Here is a 20,929-nt window from a genome sequence, read left to right as displayed (position 1 = left end):
TTTTTTCGTTTGTTTTTTATATTTCATAAAAAAAGATTTTTGGAATTTTTATACATCTTCTTTAGGCAATAATAGTAATGCCAGCAACGCTACTAATCGATCGATGATCATGTTAATCATACTGTTATGGTTTCTTGTCCTAATTTCATGGCGTCATCATTGGCATGAAGACATCATTGTCGACACGTGGCACCTGTAGTCAATCATCGTCATCATTTTTTTGTAAATATAAATCACATCGAATGGCAAACACACACACACAAACACCGATTCTGTATTATTCGTTTTTATTTATTTTTTTTTTTTTGACGAAGAAAGAAATCAAGAATTTTAATTCAAAGTGTTTTCACAATTTATCAAGATTTGTAATCAATGATAACGACAACGAATTTGAAAAAGGTTTTTTCATTTAAATTCAAGTTATTATTAAAAATTGCTGATAATATTTTATTGTTACACAAATAATGTGTGTAATTGGTCATTTTTTTTTGATTTCAGTGACACCTTGGATAGAATAGCCAAAACCCAAAAATCCTAGACTATTTAGTTTTTCTCGCCCATTATTCTTGTTGGTCGGTTGGCTATTTTTAATTAAATTAATAATTCACTTTGGCACTTTTTGTCGTCGTCGTTCGTTGTTGTTGTTGTTGATATTGGCGTAATACCAAACACACGATACCGTTTACAATACAACTTGTGTCATAGTAAAAGTTGAGTAAATGATTTGGAAAAGAGATATACAAGAAAGAAGAAAATTTTCTATATTCTCGCTTGTTTTTGGACAACCAAAAATGTTATTAATGAATCTATATGTGACAACCCCAAACCCCATACCATGTATGTGTAATAAAGAGAATCACAATGATACAAACACAATATAAGAATGTACAGAATCGATGGTTTCTATTCACCCGAAAACATTCATCCAAATGTAAAACAAAACAAAATTGTCATCAAGTTTTATTGGACTTTTCTCTCTTTATATTCATCATTGGTATAAGATGATGATGATCATCATCATATTGATCAAATGTTTGTCGGTTGGTTATTTTTTTTCCAGAAAATGAACTAAAACAAAGTTTCTTCACACACACACACACATATTGCCTTTGGCTCTCTCTCTCTTTCTCTCTCTATTTGTGGCTATTGCTGCCAATTATATAATGAAAAGAAAATGTGCACACACGTATTGCCATTCCAAATTCATTTGGTCGGTCGGTCGGCGTCATTTGGTTTTTATTAACTAAACAGCAACATTGATAATGAAATCCAAACCACAATCATCAATTGCCATTCATCTTCATCATCGTTGTTTTGTGCTTATATCCGTAGCAGCAATCAAATCGTACCATGGATAAACCGGATCATCAATGAAATGAGATAAACACAGAGAGACATCACTTGACCACCACCAATGACATTGTATTATTTACATCACTACTTCACATTCGATTGTCAATTGTTGTTGTTGTTATTGGTCGATTGTTGTTATTGTTGTCACTCACTTTCAAAATTATCACTTCAAGTCACGTACAAATTTTTTTTCGGAGATATCGTTTTTGTGTGTGCGTGTAAGTATGTGTTTGTGGTTTGTGTTTTTTTTTCTATCTCTCTGTTCAATGTGTTTTTTTGCATCCCTTTTTTTTGCTTCTTTGCAGAAATATTTCAGTTCCATCGATATATGATGTATAACATACGAATTTGAATAGATTTTTTCTTTTCGCGAGAATGGATCGAGCCAATTTTAATGCGAGGGTGGAGAATCCAACAAAAAAAAAACAAACACAAGAAATGATAATAAAACAAAAAAAACAAAGAAAATTAAGAGAAAAGAACCCAATTAAACGGGAAAAAAGATCATCATTTGTTTTCTTCAACTTTTTGCTCTTCTTATTCGACGATGACCAATGTAAAAACATTGACCAAAACGAAAATGACGCGCCCACATTTGACATTTCAATGTGTGGCAAAATGATCATTGTATGCAATGAATTATTATTGAGTTATCACTTGGCCTTCTTTTCTCATTTTCGATTTGTTTTTCTTGGAATATTCTTCTTCTTGTTCGAGAGAGAGAGAGAGAGAGAGAGAGAGAGAGAGAAAGAGAAAAGTCATACATCTAAACATTTCCAAATCTAAAGCAATTAATTTATCCACATACACGGCCGGCTAGTTTTGTCCTGCCTCTTTTCTTCTTCCTCGTTTTCGATTCATAGATTCACATGGATCGAAATGAAGATGATGAAGATCAAACAATCTTTCAAAAAGCATCTTTTCATACTCTTTTTCTTCGGGTTTGGTTTGAGAAATTGGGCTTGATTTTTTTTCGTTTGTTGGTTCTTTCAAACACACACACACACACACTGTTTTTGTCGATTTTTTTTTGTTGGACAATAATTTGCGATGAACGTAGTATCGATTTTTTCGTTTTTTTTTTCTCTTGAAATAATAAGAATTGTATCGATTTTCTATGATTATTCTTTCGATTTTTATTTTTGGCCTCAAGGATTTTATTTTGAGAGAAAGAGAGAGAGAGAGATTGAAATCTATCTAGATGACTTTTGTACCATCTGGAGCGGCTGTTTGTGTGTGTGTATTAATGAAAGTTTTTTTTTGTTGCTAAATTTCCTGATATTAAAAATCTATAATCATCATCATCATAATAATTATCATTATAGTGATTGTGGAATTGTGAGAAAAATAATTTCAAAAATTTGGAAAAAAATAAATAAAAATTTTAGATTCTCAAACGATAGATGTCGCCACAGATTGTGACTGGTTTTGTTAATCGAATTTGCATGATGATAAAAAAAATTCTAATTGAATTGGTGGTTTGTTTTGTTTTGTTTTACATTTAATTTGAATTTGGAGAGATTTCCATTTTTGGCAATCATTGGCCATGCCTTGGATTCGTGCGAAACCAAAACCAGTTAGTTTTGATATATTTCTGATTCGTATATTGGACTATGTAGAAATGCGCATCAAAAATGAATTACCAATCGTTCATCGAATAATATATCGTTGTCCACCGGATGAATATATTGTATTGCGAAGATTATTCTGCATGTTTGGTGGTTATTTAGTATGTAAACTCTTGTTGATTTTGTGTGTGGAATTGCCACAAACGCCAGAAGATAAAGATAGCATATTCATACATAAATGGGGTCTAGTTATCATGATTATTGGCTTTGTGTTTTCCGTACAAATTCGCACGGTAATCTGTCTACTATTACCATCATTGATTATTACATCGAATGGAATATTTTTCTATTTACGCCTCGTACAACGCACACAACATGTATTGTTACCATCTGTAATTGGTAATATTCGCGCATTATGGAGTATGATTTCTTGTCTTATTAATTTTCGTAAGTTTTTTTTCTCGTTTGTTTATCAATGCTTAATTTGTTTTTTTTCGAATTGTAGGTCAATCACGAGAGAAAGCTATGTCACGATTGGCTGCACGTCCAATCATTGAATGGTTTACTCATTCATCGAATTTATCAATATCGTTAACAGATTTAAATGATTTGCATATTGTCAAAGAAAATCTAACTCAAGCATTCAAATCGTTCCAAGTTGATGTTGAAAAGCTAAATGGTTATTGTGATTCGCTTATAGAACCATTAAAAAATGATGATCATTGTAGTAGCTCAATGGAAAAATTATACAATGATAGTAACATTTTGACCAAACAAATTTATAATCAGGTTTACAATGTTTGCTACAAAGCAATGGATGAATTTAATTCGAATTTTTGTTCAAAATTGAATGAACCATTTGAAAAATTGGAAAATTTCAGCAATCATATGTCCAATTATGATCTACTTGATTCATTAGAATTGGTGAAATCTGGTGATAATTTCAAACAGATGAATGAAGCATTAGAAATGTGGCAATCATTAGTTGGTTATCGAATGGATATTGAAGAAGAATTTCGTGCCGAATTCGAATGGATTGGATTGTTTGGTGTGCTAATTCGTCTAGTATTTCTTGGATCACTGATATCTGGAATGATTCGAGCCATTTTCTATCATAATCGTTATCTTAGATTCTCTAATTTTGATAATCATTATATTGATCGATATTTTTACCATATCGATAATAAACGTAAAGTAATGAACAAGATTCATTTGTTACCATTACGTGGTAATGATCGATGGCAACTTATACCGACATTCAGTCTAAAACGAAGTATCTACGAAAAAGCTGTTTATTATAAATTACAAAAGAAAATCATTACTGTCACACTTTTAACATTGGCAATTGTTCTTTATATTGATTACATATTCTCCGAATGTGTCAACCTGATGGCAGCCAAATTATCAACTAGTGATCATTTTGATTTACTCGTACATCGATATCATCCTAAAGCTACTGGTGGTATTTTCGCCATAATAATCAATAATTTTGTTGGACATTTTCATTTTAATTATACGGAATTATTTCGTCATGATTGGCATACATGTCGACAATCGAATCCCAAACAATTAGGATGGCCCCAATATCAGGATATTTTCGCTGATTGTATATTGCTAATACTTTTACATTCATTGGCCATACATTTTGTTCGTTGTAGACATTTGATTTGTGATTTTTTCTATTATCGTTATGGTAAACAAAGAAATCTCTATCTTTATAATCAAAAATTAATAAATCGAAAACGATTCCTTCGGTTTCGACGACGACATATCGATACTATGGTTCAAGCGAATCGGATGTTTGCTAAAGAATTGGATCCTATTCATCAATATGAAATTGAAAAGAAGAAAATTTCAAAAAAATCTCCATTAATTCGTCGATTTTACGAATTTATCAAACGAAAAATTCTTTCACAACGTAAACAATGTTTCACTTGTCATGTTTTGATCAAACCACCATATTATTTTTGTTCATCTATAAATTGTCGTTTAATCTATTGTGAACCATGTTTCAGCGATTTTCTTCTCACCTGTCTGAATTGTGGCGTCAATGGACCACCATACGTTTGTTTGTTTGATTGAATGAATGAACCATTCCATCAAAGAAATAAAAAGAAAAACAAATGCAAGTCATCGAAATGCAGTAATTTTATAACAAAAATCAGGAAGAATTTTTTCCGTTTTCTTTTGATAAGATCATCATCATGAATGATAAAATCAATGATCGTCATAACGACAAAAAGCAACAGAAAAAAATGTCATTGTCTGGAGATTGTTTGATGTTGTAATAACCTAAATTGTAATTCAAATACTCCAAAAAAAAAATTTTTTAAAAAGCTATGCTTTTGCTAACGACGACAAATATTTATCGGTTTACTAGTCGTAGTGATTATATCAACAATCGATTAATGTGTGTGTATGTGTTTGGTTGTCATCATCACTATATATCAGGCTACTAAAAATAAATCCAAGAATTTCGACATTCGAAAGAATTAATCTGTTGAATTGTTTCGATGGCCGCAAGCGGCTTGGATCATCATTTGAACAATAATCGAAACGTTGATGCAAAGCGATTATCGAATGTGATAAAAAGGTTTGAAAATTTTATTTTTGAAAAATAATTTTTAGTAATCTATTTTACATTCGTAGAACATCTGTAGATAATTCTCAAAATGATGATTCAAAAATCTTATCAATCGTGGATAAAGAATTGCTGTCCAAGCATATCGGCAAATGGCGTCGTCTCAATAATGATGCTGGAAACAGTAAATGGATTTTGATTCAATCCGATCCTAAACCTACGGACATTATTCAAGGTCTTTTGGGTAATTGTTGGCTTCTCTCAGCATTGGCTTTAGTTGTTCAACATGAAAATTTACTTTCAAATGTAATCCGTACAAGTTCAATGGAATTTGATCAAAATTCTCGTTGTCATATACGATTATTTCGAAATGGTCGATGGCATACAGTGATTGTTGATGATTGGCTACCTTGTGATCATAATGGTCATTTAGTTTTTTCGGAATCAAAACGAAATCAATTATTTGTTCCGTTAATTGAAAAAGCAATGGCTAAACTATTGGGTGGATATCATCGGCTAATTGGTGGCCATACTAGTCTAGGTTTAACATCATTGACCGGTTATCCTTGTAAAATATTCTCATTACCATCAATTATTGATTATCCAGCGTTGAACGAAGCAGATTCATTGTCGATTACGGAATTTTGGATCAAAATACTCAGTTTTAATTCGGCAGGATTCTTGATGACAGTTTCATGTGGCCGTAATCGAAATGAGCAGCAACAAGAACAATATAAACAATTAGGTTTACTGCTGAATCATGCCTATTCAATTCTCGATACTGTATCCATAGGAAATCTACGTTTAGTCAAGTTAGTGGGATCATTAAACCTGCATCATAAGAATGATTTTTTAAAATTTGCAATTAGATTACGAAATCCATGGGGAACCATTGTATGGAAAGGTGATTGGTGCGAACAAAGCACTTTATGGACGAAAAAATTGTCAATTAGATTGAAAACAAAAGGTTGTTCAGAGGATGGTATATTTTGGATATCGTTCATTGATCTATGTCGATATTTTCAAGATTTAGTCGTTTGTAAAATACTACCTCATTGGTATCAATATTCATTTGATTGTGATTTCGCCTTATCGTTCGAAGATCATATTGGTCATGTATTCGAGATTAGTTTGGAAACCGATCAAATCTTTACCCATTCACAAGTGATGTGCACATTTTATCATGATGCAAAATCGGAATCAAATGATTCACCAACCATACTCATTCTCATATATGAATTGCGAGCTAATCAAACTAGCCATGTGCTTGGTAAATTTATTTCCTCTTCCGTTGGAACCATGCATTCATCAATCACATGTGAAGCTGAACTACAACAAGGTCGTCGCTATTTATTAGCTGCATTTGCATTTAATGAAAATTTAACAATCGATTCGAATGTATTACGTATTTATTCATCACGTCCACTACGATTCAAAAAGTTTGAACCAAATTCGGCCCTTCGAGGTGATCTGATCATTCATTATGTTTTAGCTTGTGGTCAACAATATGAGGTTTGAAATTGGAAAATTGAATGAAATTGAATCGTAATATTCAGCCATTTTTTATTCAAAAATAAACAGAAAGGATCGATTATTACATATCATTTGAATAGAAAATTTCCTGGTTTAATATCATTGGTCGAGAATAGACATAAACGACATTGGATACAAGTTTCGATGAAAGCAAAATGGAAACACAAATCATCATCGAAGATTGATCAGGATGAAAGTTTTATAAATGATGATCATCATCATGTACTCGAAGGTCGTCCCATATCAAGTATGCCAAAATTTGTTAACGATTGCAGGTCATCAGATCAAATTCAATCTTTACAAATGTCCAGACATCCAGACTCAATAATGTGGACAACAAGCCGTGGATCATTACAAACAGATGATTTGATTCCTCCTGGTCATTGTCAATTGATAAACATGATTGTAGATTGTCGACCAATAATTCACAACGATGATAAACACATTGCGATAGCAATGAATTTTAAGTTTCGTTCACTTTGTTTTGATGGTAGTAAATTTGCCGATTACGTGGCAATCTGGCACGAACCAGACATAGGTCTAACATATGGACTACATAGCGCCCGACCTATCATCACAACAAAATCATCGCTATAGTCAAAATATGAGTTCAATTTTTATAATAAATAAATAAATCTAAAGAATTTAAAACAATTTTATTATAATGAATTTAAATTTAAATGCAAATATCGATAGTATCGATGTTTGTAACACGAACACGTGTTATTTTTTATTGTCATTTTATTTGGTTTTTTTTCATCTTCAATTTATCATCATTCGAAAGTTTATTATCTTCATAAATGGTTTGTAAATTGTTCAAAAAAGACTAACCATAAAAGCCTAAATAAAGGTAAAATAGTTTTTAATAACTCGGTAAAAATTTATGATCGGTTGATCCATGTAAATTGCTCAAAACATTTTATGGCTACTATGGCCAAAGTCTAATCAATATTAATGTTAAATAACATTTATGATTATCATTGTTTATCAACAAGCCAGTATTGGCATACAATTATCTGAAAAAAGTTCACACCCAAAAAACAAATCTAATCTATATATTGTTTTTTAGCCTTTTATGTCGTTTTATGCAATCAATCAATCAATTAATTTATATTTGCATTTTTATTCATTTTTTTACATTAGTTTTCGAAATCCTCGTTATTGATTCATAAAGTCACTGAGACATTCGTTAATCGTTATAAAATTGTTGGGAAATTTTCCGGTAAACAAACTTTGGGATTATTTGAACCGAATAAAAATCGTCCGTTTCCGTTGCAATTTTTGTCATTTACCTCTGTCAACAATAACCATAAATTTCACTATAAAAGGCCCGAAAATTTGTTCTGTCAAATTGTAATTCAACGATTATTGCATTCATCATCATTGACAATGTCTTCGACATCTAAATCATCGGAATACATTTATACCAATGATACACCAGGTAAATCTAGTCTACGATAATTAAATGAAAATATTCATTTATTTTTGTTTCCATTTTTCAAAGTTGTATTGCTGGAGGCTACTAGTGCATTCGAAGCTTTGACAGCTTCTGAGAAAAAATATGCTCATTATCTTTCCAAAGCATCGTGGTTCGGATCATTGGCTGTTTTGTTTCAAACATCACCTGAATCGCCATTGATTTTTGCTTTGTTTCAACGGATTTTCGCTACGGAACCTATTGATCAACTAAAATCGGTTGCTATGGATAAATGTGAATTTAATGAAGAAGAATGGCGATCATTTTTAGTATATGTTGCTGCCTTTTATTCAAATATGGGCAATTATCGTAGCTTTGGTGATTCGAAATTCGTACCGAATTTATCAAAAAACAAGTTTGAACGTTTGATCAAATCTTCTCAAGCTTATCAAAAAGATTCGAAATTTATTGATAATATTTGGAACAATTTGGGTGACGCTATATTCTCATTGAATCACAATGAATTGACATTAGGATTTGAACCAAATGGTACAACAACTTATTGGTCAAAAAATATGACAGAAAATGATGAAAAAATTGTTAAAAAATTCTTAACAATGAACGATATCGAAGCTTATAATACAAGAGCTTTTAAAGATCCTAAAACTGGTGAATATGTTATACGATTTGCATCGATACGATCCACTTCTGATCCTGAAGAGCGTGATTATATTGATAAAATCAAATCGTTGGAAATGGACGGACATAGTTTTCGACTTGAACGTGGTGATTATTCAACCATTTTATCGTTGATGAACAAAAATCTTCAAAAAGCTTGTGATTCTGCACAAAATCAAACTGAACGTATGATGATTGAAGAATATATACGACATTTTCGTTCCGGTTGTTTAGATTCACATAAACAAGGTTCACGATATTGGATAAAAGATAAAAAACCTATCGTCGAAACATATATTGGTTTCATTGAAACATATCGTGATCCAGCTGGTCAACGCGCCGAATTTGAAGGTTTTGTGGCTATGGTTAACAAAGAGATGTCAAAAAAATTCACTTCATTAGTGGATAATGCTTCTAAATTTTTACCATTGTTACCATGGCCTAAAGAATTTGAAATGGATAAATTTCTTCAACCGGATTTCACATCGCTTGATATACTAACGTTTGCCGGTTCTGGAGTACCAGCAGGCATTAACATTCCTAATTACAGTGAAATCAAACAAAATGAAGGCTTTAAAAATGTATCATTGGGTAATGTGATTACTGCTTCATTAAAAGCGAGTAAACCAAACTTTTTAAGCGAAAATGATGCCGAATTATTGGAGAAATATCGAATACCGTCATTCGAAGTGATTGTCGGACTTCATGAATTACTGGGACATGGTAGTGGAAAATTGTTGCAAGCTGACAAAGATGGTAAATTGAATTTCGATCCAAACAAAGCCATCAATCCATTGACTGGAAAACCGGTGGATAAATGGTATCAAGCTGGTGAATCGTATGATGGCAAATTTGGTTCATTTAGTTCGGCTTATGAAGAATGTCGTGCTGAATGTGTTGGCCTTTATCTATCATTAAATGTTGACGTACTTTCAATATTTGGCTTTGTTGATCAACAAGAGGCACGTAAAGTCGTTTACGCTGCATGGCTTGAAATGGTACAGAAAGGTATCGAAAGTCTTAAAATGTACAATCCGACTGTAAAAAAATGGCTTCAAGCACATTCACAAGCACGTTACGTGATTACACGTGTATTGTTGGAATCGGCCAAAGACATTGTGTCCATCGATCAAATCGAACAATCACCTATCGATGGAAAGCCCGATTTATTAATCAAGTTTACAAATGATCATCAATTGATTGAAACAAAAGGCCGTAAAGCTATTGGTGATTTTCTTTTAAAACTTCAGATTTATAGATCCACTGGCGATAATGAGAGTGCGCAAAAAATGTTTGATTATTATTCAGCCGTTAACAATCAGTTAGAATATCCTTATTTACGATTCCGTGACATTGCTATCGATAGGAAGAAGCCTCGACGTTTATTGGTCGCATCATCCACACAAATTGATTCGGATAATGTTGCTTTGAAATCATTCGAATCCAGCCATGAAGGAATGATCAATTCATTCCAAGAACATTTTGCCAACGATCAAGTTGACATTGAAAAGATTTTGATTGATCTTTGGGAAAAAGATCGAATCTATTTTAATTGATTTTTGTAACTGATTCTTTAAAACAAATAAATGATGAATAAAATAAAGCATCTGTCAATTTAATTAAATTGTGTAATGATTCTATCTTACATATACGTTATACGTTTATAGCAATCACCTTTTTTGACATTTTCATTTGTTGTAAATTTCAAACGACATACCATCGGTAACCGAAATAGTTCATATATTATATGCTCAAATTTTTATTGTTGTTCAAATATTCATTCAACAAATCACAATATCAGATGAATGATTTAAAATACAAAAAAGAACAAAAAATTCATCAAATCTCTCAAATAAATCAATACAGATAGTGTTGCTTTGTATAATTAAAAAAAAAAACAATAACATTGTTGTTGATTAATGGTCATCAACAATTGATATAGCTTGGTAATGATGATAATTGTTGACTGTCAATGATTTGTGCATGATGCTGTGTTGTTGTTGATGTCGTTGTCGTTGTCGTCGGAATGGAAGAGGAAGGTTTCAAAATGTTCAAATAGGATAGACCATTTTTGTCTTCTTCTTCTTCTTCTTCATTTATGAATAGAATGTTTGTATTTGAATTCATTATGTTCATAAGATTTTGTTCTGGTGGTTTTGTCGAAAAATTTGTCGAATGTGATGGATCGAAAAGAGGAAATGGTTGTTGTTGTGATTGCTGTTCAATCATCGGGATTTGATAATAGGTTGCATTATTGGTTGTTATGGCTGTCGGTATGGTTGTCGTTGTTGTTGTTGCTATTGTTGTTGTTGCTGATAAATAATCATCAGCCAAATTGATGGTTAATTGACTTTCGTTATTGTCAGCCCTGCGAGCGTTCAATCTTATAAGCCAAAATGTCGTAATAATGAGTAAGACTAAAAATTGAATGAATAAAAAATGAGAAAAATCACAAATCCACAAATTGAATAGTATACACTTACTTATAAGATTGGAGAAAATTATGATTGAAGCATAGATTAGAAACTGTTTACTGTTTGTGGCCCATTTTAGCCATTGTTTAAAGGCAGTAAATGAGCCAGTTGCAGTGATGAATAGTATGCCGTTATTATTTGTTGAAACATTTGATGAAAATGAATGATGAGGCTCATTTGCTAGTTCATCATCAAATGATGATGATGATGATGATGGATTTGAACATAAGGCACCATTTACCAATGAACAAGAACTATGATGACCACCACCAGCAGCACCGCTGTTGACATCATTAGATGATTGAATAGATTTACGATTATTGATTGTTGTTGAAAGATCGGAAGCCTTTGGTCCAGCAGCAGCAAAATGATCGAGTGCAATGACTGCATTAGCATTACTACTATTAACATTACTGTTCATTCCGGAATTCGTTCCATTATTTTTATTAGACATTTTCTTTTTGCCACCAATATCCCAATTGAATTGATAGACTAACGTTAATGTTGTTCGATCTTCATATATCAATCCGGATGATGATGATGATGATGTAACCTGATCATCACGAACAGAATCACGTACAACTACATCCAAATAGCAAATAGTCTCTGTTGTGACCAATTGATTAGTCATGGCCAATGTTTGATTAGCTCCATTGACATTAGATTTATTCATCGATTGATGATCATCCGATGACATGCGAATATATTGTCGAAGTTCAGATTCATTACGACGAGTTCCATACAATGTTCCACTTCCGTCTACATTGACAACTGCAAAAAAGAAAATAAAAATGGAAAAAGATGTGATTATTCAATTCCAAAGAGATTTGAACAAATTTGAATTTAAAATTAAATTTTTTTTCTCTCAAAAGTTTGCACTATTTGAAAACAGAAATTCTGTATTTATTGTGTTATTCAACAATAATCATGGATAAAGTGGCCGTTTTTTCTCTCTTGGATTACTGGAATGGTTCATCAATTTTTTTCCAATTTTCTTTTTTATTCATTTCATTTTTTATCCTTGAATACTGGTTAATTTTTATTTTCCTGATGATGAAAAAAAATCAATTTACGAATGGATCGGTCGGATGAATGAATGAAAAGCTGGGATACAACTGGATCTATTGGCATAGTGCGTGTGTGTGTGTGTGTGTCATAATCATTATTCTAAAAATCGAAACACTATGAGTCTGGTGATATAGTTGAGTTAAATCATCATCATCATAATGACATTATAAAGAAGAAAAAACTAAAACAGCTGAAAGTGAATGTTGAAATCGGGGGTGATACCCGATTTTCTGAGAAACAAGAAACTGATGATGATAACACCCACATTCAGCAGTTACTAAATAACTAAAAGGAGAAAAAGAGTAGATCAGAATTTTTTTAAAATTAAATTTTCTTTTTTTCCTCATCATCATCATTTTTGCCACCAATGTCATATAATAATGGTTTGTTGGTTAGTGGGATTTGTGGTCGTTTCGTTTCGCTATTTCTGCTACTGCTGCCATAATATCAAGCCTTGATTGATTGTGGTAGCAAGCGATAAGAATATATTATTTTTGTTCTCAAATTCAGAGTGGAATTATAAACATTGACAATTATTGATTTTTTCTCTCATTGTGGAACAAGGAAATGAATGAATCTATGTGTATGTGGTAAGTAAGTAAAAGTAATAAATATGCAAAAATTATTGAAAATTTATGAAAATCGGTTGATCGTGTTTGCTTACCAATATAGAAACGTTTAAATAATGGACATTCGGTTGAATTGATAATCTCATAATGATGATGATTACTTTCAGGTAGATCTTCATCCGATATGTAAAATGTGAATATATTTTCATCTTCATATTCGAATGATGATGATTCATGTTGATTATGATTATGCAAATTCATTTCATCATTTAATCGTAAAGCTCGTGATGGATTCAGAAATTTTGGCGGATTATCATTCAGGTCACCAATTGTGACAACAATTTTCGTCTCATCCCATAGGCCACCTGCATCTGTAGCACGTGCAATTAACCGATATTCGGATCTTCGTTCGCGATCAAAACAACAACCCAAAACGGTCAATACACCATTATGTGGATCAATATGGAATAGGTCGGTTGTCCATTTTGAATCGCTTACAGGTGATTTAATTAATGAATAAAGAATTTTCCCATTATCAGCTAAATCAGCTTCATCGAAATCGATGGCGTGCAATTTTGAAAGAATCTGTCCAGCTGGTCCATTTTCCATCAATGTTGTACGATATAATTTTTGTTCAAATAATGGTTTATTATCATTAATATCTCGTACAGTGATTGCTACATCGGCCATTGCTAGAATCATTTGTGTTTGACGATTACGTGCTTGTATAGAGAATCGCCATCGTGATCGACCTTCAATAACCAGCAATAAAAATAAAAACAACTCATTAGTTATGTAAAATAAAAACATTAATTTTTCTCACCATTTGGTGGATCACGATCCAATGGATTGATGAGAAAAAGTTCACCAGTTGTACGATTCAAGGCAAAATATTTTAAAATTTGAGCATAATCATCAATTTTCGTTGTATCAAGTATATAATCCACTTGTATACCATTCAATGGATTGGTTTGATGTTCGTGTGTTGATTTATTGTGATAATGATTATGATCAGCACTGATTGATAGATTTAATAATGATTTAGGCATCTGTCTTTCATCTTCTTCTTCTTCGATTGCCAACACATAGATTGGTCTAATTGGCGATATCGATGGTGACTTGTTATTATTATTATTTCCATTGTTGTTGTTAATAGATGAAGATTGTTGATCACCTGATTTGAAAATAGATAGATGTTGTTAAAATAGAATCAATTTCAAAAGAAAACAATTACATCTGGGTGGAAAAAAACAAAATCCATTTCATTTTTACATTTCAAATATGGAAATTAAATTCTGTCATGTGAGATGGAAAAATCCAATCTTCTAAACATAAGACAAACACGAACATTTTCTTCAATTTTTTTTCATGCTTGAATTTTTCTCATGTCTTTTGGTGATTTCAACATAACAACAGGACGTCTTTCTGATTTTTGATGAACATCAAGCGTCATGGGTTTTGTTTTTTGTTTTTCTCATCTTGGTTGATTGAATATTGATTTAATTTAAATGTCAATCTCAATACATTGTTTTTTTGACCCATGAAATGATTTTTTCAAATTAATTGCATTGAGTTATTTTTATTATTAATAGTAATGTGCGTCAAACTAAAGTCCGATTATTTTTTTTCTGTCGTTTCAAAAACAAAACGAAAACAAGCATGAAAATAAATTGTTTTTTTATGAAAAAAATGTAAATGATTTATTTTTGAATGATCATCATCATGTGTTGATAGTGATGGCCTGCATTGCATAAATTTCAAAAAAAAACAACTGAATTTGAATTTGAATTTGAATCCGAATCCGAACCTGAATCCATTCATCCATTTAAAATTGTAGTTGTTGTGTTGCCCTATAGACAAATAACAACAGCAGCAAAGAATTCTATTCTTGTGTCAAGGGAATTTAACTACTACTGACTAGAGCCGAATAAAACGCACGCACACACACACACTGATTTGTTTGAATGACAAAATGTGTTTTAAAAATAAACTCGAAAATAAAAACAATTCTTTTCGTTTTTCGGGCAAAGAATTTGATTGCAAATTTATTTTTGTTTTCATTGTTATTCATATGGGAGAGTTTTTTTTTGGTAAAGAATTATAAAATTTTATCAACATTCAACAGAGAACAAAACGTTTTGCTTTTGTGACCTACTACCGCATGTGATGCGTTGATGTTCTTTTGCGTGTGAATTTTCTTTTCTTTTCTTTCAGAATATTGTTTTTTTTTTCATTCTGAATATGTTTGGAATTTTTTTTTCAATTGATGCTCTAATATTTTTGCTACAAAGACTAAGATGACGACAACAGTAGTGTGGAAAAAAAATTGTCAGCCAATTAATGGGTGACAATTTTTTTTTTATTTTATATTTTTTTTCGCCTAAATGGATTGAATTAAAAGAACAATGATGGTGTGCAATATATATAAGATTCATTAACGACGATGAAAGTGAAACGAAAACACAACCAAAAAAAAAATGCATTACAGTGAAGATGACATTTCCTGCCAACAACAACGAAAGATTTCAACATTGAACGAATGCAAATACATTGATGATACAACAAACTTAATCGTTTTTGTTTCTTCTTTCACATTTTACATTTGAGTCAGTCAAAGAAAAAAAAAAGAAAAAGATTGACTTAAAAGTGTGCATGTGAACTATAAAAAAAAATCTTTCTTTTTTTTGTTTTTACTTTTTTTCGCAATATAACATCATTTATGCATACAAAATAAGCAACGGAAATATATTTGAAATCAATGAATTCATCCATAGAATTTCAATGAATGAATAAATTTTGTCAACTTTTCAATTTCGTACCAAAAGGAGTAAATGCAAGACGTAATTATATCAATTATTCATGTTTGAATTTTAAATATGTTCACGTGTATATACCATTTTTAATATCGATTCTGGTTGTTGAATAAACAAATACCTTCTTTGTGCACATATAAGAATAATTTGTTATCAACAAAGTTTGCAGTGGGAGAGAATATTCTAATGGGAATATTTTCAAGTGTTTTTTTTTTTGTTTTGTATTCACACATCAACACTGACTCATCCATCAATATCAATCAAACTCAGAATCAAAATTGAAATACAAAACTATTCTATTTTGTTTGATTGATAAAGTTTTTTTTTCTTTTATTTTTGTTTCTATCCATCATCATAATCATAACTTTATTTGATTTTCGATATTCATGTATTATCATCATCATATCGAACCAAACAACAAACAAAACCAATGAATGTTATGAAATCAATAAACAAACTTTGCTTTTTTGTAATGTGTGAATGACTCATATAGTAACAATCATTGTTGTAGTGAAAAAAAAAATTTTATTGCTGAAAAAAACAAAAAAATCGAGAACGGATTTGATGATGGCATCCCCACAAACATTCTAATTACAATATTCATTATCCAACACACACACACACGTACTAAGTGATTGATAATGATAAAGTTAAAGAATTTATGTATAACAACAACAACAACAACAGCAACGTTGAAGTAAAAATCAATTTCAATGGAAAATGTGTGAACAAATTAAACAGAAAGAAAAGTCAATTGGAATGAACAAATGAGTGAAGTATATTTCACTAGAAAAAGAAAAATAGATTCCAATTTGTAGCCATAATAAAGTTTATTATTATTATAGCTGAACAAATAGGAAAAGCAAAAATCATTTTGAAGAATTTTTTTTTGGCAAAATAGTTCTGAATCTGGCAAACAAAATTATCATCATTTTCATGATATAGGCATTTTTGTCTCTATAAAATTCTTCGAAAGAATGTGTTACATTCATGTTTTGATTGAATAAAACTTTGTAACATTGTCGTTGTTGATGATGATAATGTGCAAAAAAAAAGAAAGAAACAGAAAGGATTGATCATGCATGTAGGTGTGTGTGCATGTGTGTGTGTGAATTGGAAAAAAATGATGTGAAAATTATTTCAACATTGCAGAGAAAAAGTCGGGCGATTTCAATGCAAATTATTATGCAGCATTTGATGATAATTTGATTAATTAAAATTAATATTTAATTTTTTACCAATTTACTTTTTTTTTGGTGTGAACATCTGGACTCATCATTATCATCATCATCATCATCCATCTATTGATGGGAAAATTGGCAAGAAAAAAAATTAATGTTTTTTCCTCTCAGCAGACAAACAAAATTTATAGTGGAAAATCTGTCATCTGGTTGGAAAGAGAAAACAAAAAATTGCTGCCAACCCAAATATATATTAATTTATTTCTGATGCACAAAACAAATGATTTGATTAATTGATATTTAATGATGAGAATCAATTTTCAATTGAAATGAATAAATATTGCCTAAGCAAATCTTGTTTGTGTGTGTGTGAGTAAGCCCGGAATTCACTTCATGGATTTTTAGCAGGAATTTGCGTTTTTTTTTTGCATCGGCATCGAAAAAAAACAAATGAGATTGCACAGAATTGATTCGGTTCTTTTGGTTTTTAGCGATTAGTTTTTCATTTTTCATTGTTACTACCAAAAATAGATTTCAAATTCTTTTTATTTGTTTTTGTTTTTTTTCCGGCTGGGTTTGTCAACATGAATATTTCCGTTATTATTATAAATAAATAAAAATGTGATTCATTGAGTGAGTAAAGTAATCCTAACCACAGAAATTTAATAATCAAAAAAAATTTCTTGATTTTAAGAATTTTTGTTTTTGTTTTTTCTTTCGAATTTCACCTACATAGAATTTTGAAATAAAAGTTTATTCTCTATTTCGATTTGTGTGTAGGTGTTAAATGAATTCTATTGAACAGTGTGTGCGTGTGTGTGTGTAAATATGATGATGATGAAATAACCATCTCTCTAAATTTAAATTCTCAAACAAAAAAAAAATAAAATGGAAAAAAACAAATGAGATTTTTGAATGGAAGCGTTTTCAACACATTAAAGTGTTGGAAAAATTCGACTTAAAAACATTCTTTTGGAATGCAATTGTTCGTAAGTAGAAAGCTGACTGTATTTTCAAAAAAAAAAGAAAAAATTTTATCAATAAAGTCGATACTCAAAAACTCAGTGTGTCTCATTTTTTAGATTTTTTTCTTCACCAAGAAAAAGAGAGAAAAAACGAATGGGTATTATATAATGGCGCCATATGTCATATATGTTGGGCTATTTTTGGCAATCATCATTGGTTAATATAAATATATTGGTGGGCACTATCCATTCGTCCAACCATCCATCTAACCATTCATTCATTGAATATTAAAAGAATTTATTTTCGCTCGTTTTTTCTGCTGTTGTTGTTGTTGTTGAATTCAATTATTATAATGATGATAATCATTATGTACGCCGTGTGTATGCGTTGTCCACTCTGTGTATGTGAAAATTGGTTCTTCTATCGGATTGTTGAATTTTTTTTTTGTTATAAAATGGAATGTGTGTGTGAAATGAATGAATGAATAAAATGAAATGTTGGCTGTTAAATTTCAAATTCAAACGGGAAAAATATTGAAATTGAAAAGTTGAACAAATAAACAACAACAAAAAGAGAAAAAAACTAAACTTGATCCTATTTGTTGGAATTTTTTTTCCAAAAAATTTTCCCTCTCCCCGTTTCGTTTGTTCCATCCGTAAATTTATCCTCGGAACACATAGACAGAATAATCAAACAAAACAAAAAAATGGACAATTGCCTTGTTATATAAACACACACACACACAGAGAGAGAGAGGCAATTTTGAAATTTCAAAAAAATGAATGAATGAATGAATAGACCGAAAATAAAACAGAATCATTTTTTCCCAGGTATCAAGTATCCAAATAAATCGTAATATAAAAAAAACATGAAAACAAAAAACAAGAAAAATTATTAAATCTTAGACCGGAAACTAAATTCAATTTTCCCTGAAAAAAAATAAATTTCGAATCGGTTCGTTAATCACATACATCGTATACAATCCCTCTAATCATCATCATCATAATCGTCGTCGTCATTAGAATAAAATGAACAACAAACGACGTCAATCAACGACTATGATGATTTTATTTTATTCTTAAATGGAAAAACGTCTGGTTTTTTCATTTCATAAATTTTAGTGGGCTAAAATGAACAAAATTCAGAGTAGTCATTGGCACATCAATATGCTTCAATCATTATCATTATCATTATCATCATCATTGTTAAATGGGAAAGTCATGTGTGCAAAAAAAACAGCAACAACAAATTCAATGCTGAAACAAATTCCCAAGAGTCAATGTGTCTGCGTATTTATGAAATAAAAATTATGAATCAAAAATAAACAATAACAACAAAAACAACAAATGATAAATTTTCGCGAATTTTTTTTTCATTCCGGAATATAATGAATGAATGAAACATAAATTCAGTGAAAAATGCATCATGCGATTCAATTAATTCAATTTGAAAATATTTTTCATTCCATTCTGGGCCAGAGATATATATTCTCGGATCCATTATTTTTATATTTTGCCTGGAAGACATTTTCATTGTGAAAAACATTAATGAAATTTGATCCAAAATTCACAGCCTCAACCCGTTGGAAATGTAAAATCCAAATTTCACCAAAAGCAAACCAAAAAAAAGAAAAGAAAAATCTTTGAATCTAGTGGCGAAAAAAAACACCAGGCACACGCATACAGCAATGAGTAAAGTTCAAAAAAAAGTTCCAATAAAAAAAATAATTCCAATGATGATGATCGGTTTGAGAGTTTGAAAAGTTTTGATTTCAAGTGAGATAGAGAAAACAAAAACAAAACAAAAATAAAAAACGATTGAAAAGTGAACTAAAAAAGAGAAAAAAATTTCAATTTTTTCCAGAATCAAACACCAAATACAATATTCTGTGACTTGACTCAAGAACACACGGAGAAAAAAAATTTCCAATTTCATCGAAAGAGTTCAAAGAAAATGAATGAGTGAGTGGAAGCATCAAAAATTCATTTTTTTATTTTCATTTTTTTCTGTTCTGTTATTATAACCCATAGCCACTAACATTGATTACATCATCATCCAATTTAGTTTCTGATCAATAAATAAATTAAACATATTCTCTATGAGTGCAATGCCCACAACACAGACACACACAGAATTCACTCGATTTTTTTGTATCAGAAAAGAATTCTTTCTTGTTTTGTTCAAAAGTTCACATGCAGTGATTGAATGAGTGAATAGAAAAAAAAACTAGATTCAATTGAGTGTTGATGCCCCATCATAATCAAAATAAATTTTGCACTTTTCTCTCTCTCTCACACACACACACACAATTTCAATAAAAAGTTGAACCGAAAAAAATTGAAAATAATTCTACGGAAACGATAACGAAAGATGCACATTTGCTAAGCGCTATGTTTGTGTGTGTTGGTGTGTATGTGTGTGTGATGAAATATCAAAAAACCAAATTCTGATGAGAAATCATTCAATCAACAAGAGACAAGGATTAAGTAAAGTTATTTCTGTACAAACAACAAACAAATAAACAAACAAAAAAAACGAGAATAGTTCAATTATACAATAATGATAATGATGATGACGATGATAAACATGAACATGAACAACAACTATGACACAATAATAACGATGATGAAAAGGCAAAAATAAATTGAATTCAAATCCCTCATCATCATCATATATGACGTGATGAACAACAAAAACAACAACAATGAAATCCGAGTCACATAAGTCA

General features: G+C 30.8%; 5 protein-coding genes across 14 annotated transcripts in view; 4 read left to right on the top strand and 1 right to left on the bottom strand.

The window, feature by feature from the left end:
* Positions 1–465, top strand: part of LOC124496156 (uncharacterized) — a 43,873-nt gene extending 43,408 nt beyond the window's left edge. For 5 of the 6 annotated variants that reach the window (XM_075733264.1, XM_075733265.1, XM_075733267.1 and 2 more), the window contains exon 5: positions 36–465. In XM_075733264.1, the coding sequence (XP_075589379.1) occupies positions 36–199 (164 nt within the window). In that variant the 3' untranslated portion in view covers positions 200–465. The remainder of the gene's footprint in view (positions 1–35) is intronic. The other variant, XM_047059643.2, reaches the window with a different exon arrangement.
* Positions 466–2,795: 2,330 nt separating this feature from the next.
* LOC124496142 (uncharacterized) lies at positions 2,796–5,115 on the top strand. The gene is made up of 2 exons (XM_047059619.2): positions 2,796–3,368; positions 3,427–5,115. The coding sequence occupies exons 1-2, from the start codon at positions 2,900–2,902 to the stop codon at positions 5,001–5,003; spliced, it is 2,046 nt and encodes a 681-aa protein (XP_046915575.2). The 5' UTR covers positions 2,796–2,899; the 3' UTR covers positions 5,004–5,115.
* On the top strand, positions 3,427–7,689 carry LOC124496141 (calpain-D-like). Of its 2 annotated transcripts, XM_047059617.2 has the most exons (4): positions 3,427–5,514; positions 5,571–6,314; positions 6,372–7,014; positions 7,084–7,689. In XM_047059617.2, exons 1-4 carry the CDS (start codon positions 5,435–5,437, stop codon positions 7,630–7,632), a joined length of 2,016 nt encoding a protein of 671 aa, XP_046915573.2. In that variant the 5' UTR covers positions 3,427–5,434; the 3' UTR covers positions 7,633–7,689. The 2 variants fall into 2 exon arrangements, with proteins under 2 accessions (XP_046915573.2, XP_046915572.2); XM_047059616.2 differs by having other exon boundaries at positions 5,571–7,014.
* A 37-nt stretch (positions 7,690–7,726) lies between these two features.
* DppIII (dipeptidyl peptidase 3) lies at positions 7,727–10,749 on the top strand. 2 transcript variants are annotated; one of them, XM_047059613.2, is made up of 3 exons: positions 7,727–7,838; positions 8,179–8,476; positions 8,540–10,749. In XM_047059613.2, the coding sequence occupies exons 1-3, from the start codon at positions 7,836–7,838 to the stop codon at positions 10,684–10,686; spliced, it is 2,448 nt and encodes an 815-aa protein (XP_046915569.1). In that variant the 5' UTR covers positions 7,727–7,835; the 3' UTR covers positions 10,687–10,749. The 2 variants fall into 2 exon arrangements, with proteins under 2 accessions (XP_046915569.1, XP_075589373.1); XM_075733258.1 differs by having other exon boundaries at positions 7,727–7,885.
* Positions 10,750–10,865: 116 nt separating this feature from the next.
* The window catches only part of LOC124496138 (uncharacterized), a 29,083-nt gene continuing 19,019 nt past the window's right edge, over positions 10,866–20,929 (bottom strand). For all 3 annotated transcript variants that reach the window (XM_047059612.2, XM_075733255.1, XM_075733256.1), the window contains exons 4-7: positions 14,065–14,415; positions 13,337–13,993; positions 11,614–12,375; positions 10,866–11,547 (exon numbers count right to left, since the gene is read on the bottom strand). In XM_047059612.2, the coding sequence (XP_046915568.2) occupies positions 11,057–11,547; positions 11,614–12,375; positions 13,337–13,993; positions 14,065–14,415 (2,261 nt within the window). In that variant the 3' untranslated portion in view covers positions 10,866–11,056. The remainder of the gene's footprint in view (positions 11,548–11,613; positions 12,376–13,336; positions 13,994–14,064; positions 14,416–20,929) is intronic.

The sequence above is a fragment of the Dermatophagoides farinae genome, chromosome 8, assembly GCF_024713945.1.
Source record: "Dermatophagoides farinae isolate YC_2012a chromosome 8, ASM2471394v1, whole genome shotgun sequence".
NCBI classification, from domain to species: domain Eukaryota; kingdom Metazoa; phylum Arthropoda; class Arachnida; order Sarcoptiformes; family Pyroglyphidae; genus Dermatophagoides; species Dermatophagoides farinae.
Note: the sequence above shows the minus strand (reverse complement) of the source record. Positions and strands in the feature narration are given on the sequence as shown.

Coding starts and splice junctions, on each gene's coding strand:
- LOC124496142 (XM_047059619.2), top strand. CDS start 2,900: ATGCCTTGGATTCGTGCGAAACCAAAACCAGTTAGTTTTGATATATTT. Junction 3,369..3,426: donor TTCTTGTCTTATTAATTTTC/GTAAGTTTTTTT, acceptor TTCGAATTGTAG/GTCAATCACGAGAGAAAGCT.
- LOC124496141 (XM_047059616.2), top strand. CDS start 5,435: ATGGCCGCAAGCGGCTTGGATCATCATTTGAACAATAATCGAAACGTT. Junction 5,515..5,570: donor TTATCGAATGTGATAAAAAG/GTTTGAAAATTT, acceptor TTACATTCGTAG/AACATCTGTAGATAATTCTC. Junction 7,015..7,083: donor CTTGTGGTCAACAATATGAG/GTTTGAAATTGG, acceptor AAAAATAAACAG/AAAGGATCGATTATTACATA.
- DppIII (XM_047059613.2), top strand. Junction 8,477..8,539: donor TTATACCAATGATACACCAG/GTAAATCTAGTC, acceptor CATTTTTCAAAG/TTGTATTGCTGGAGGCTACT.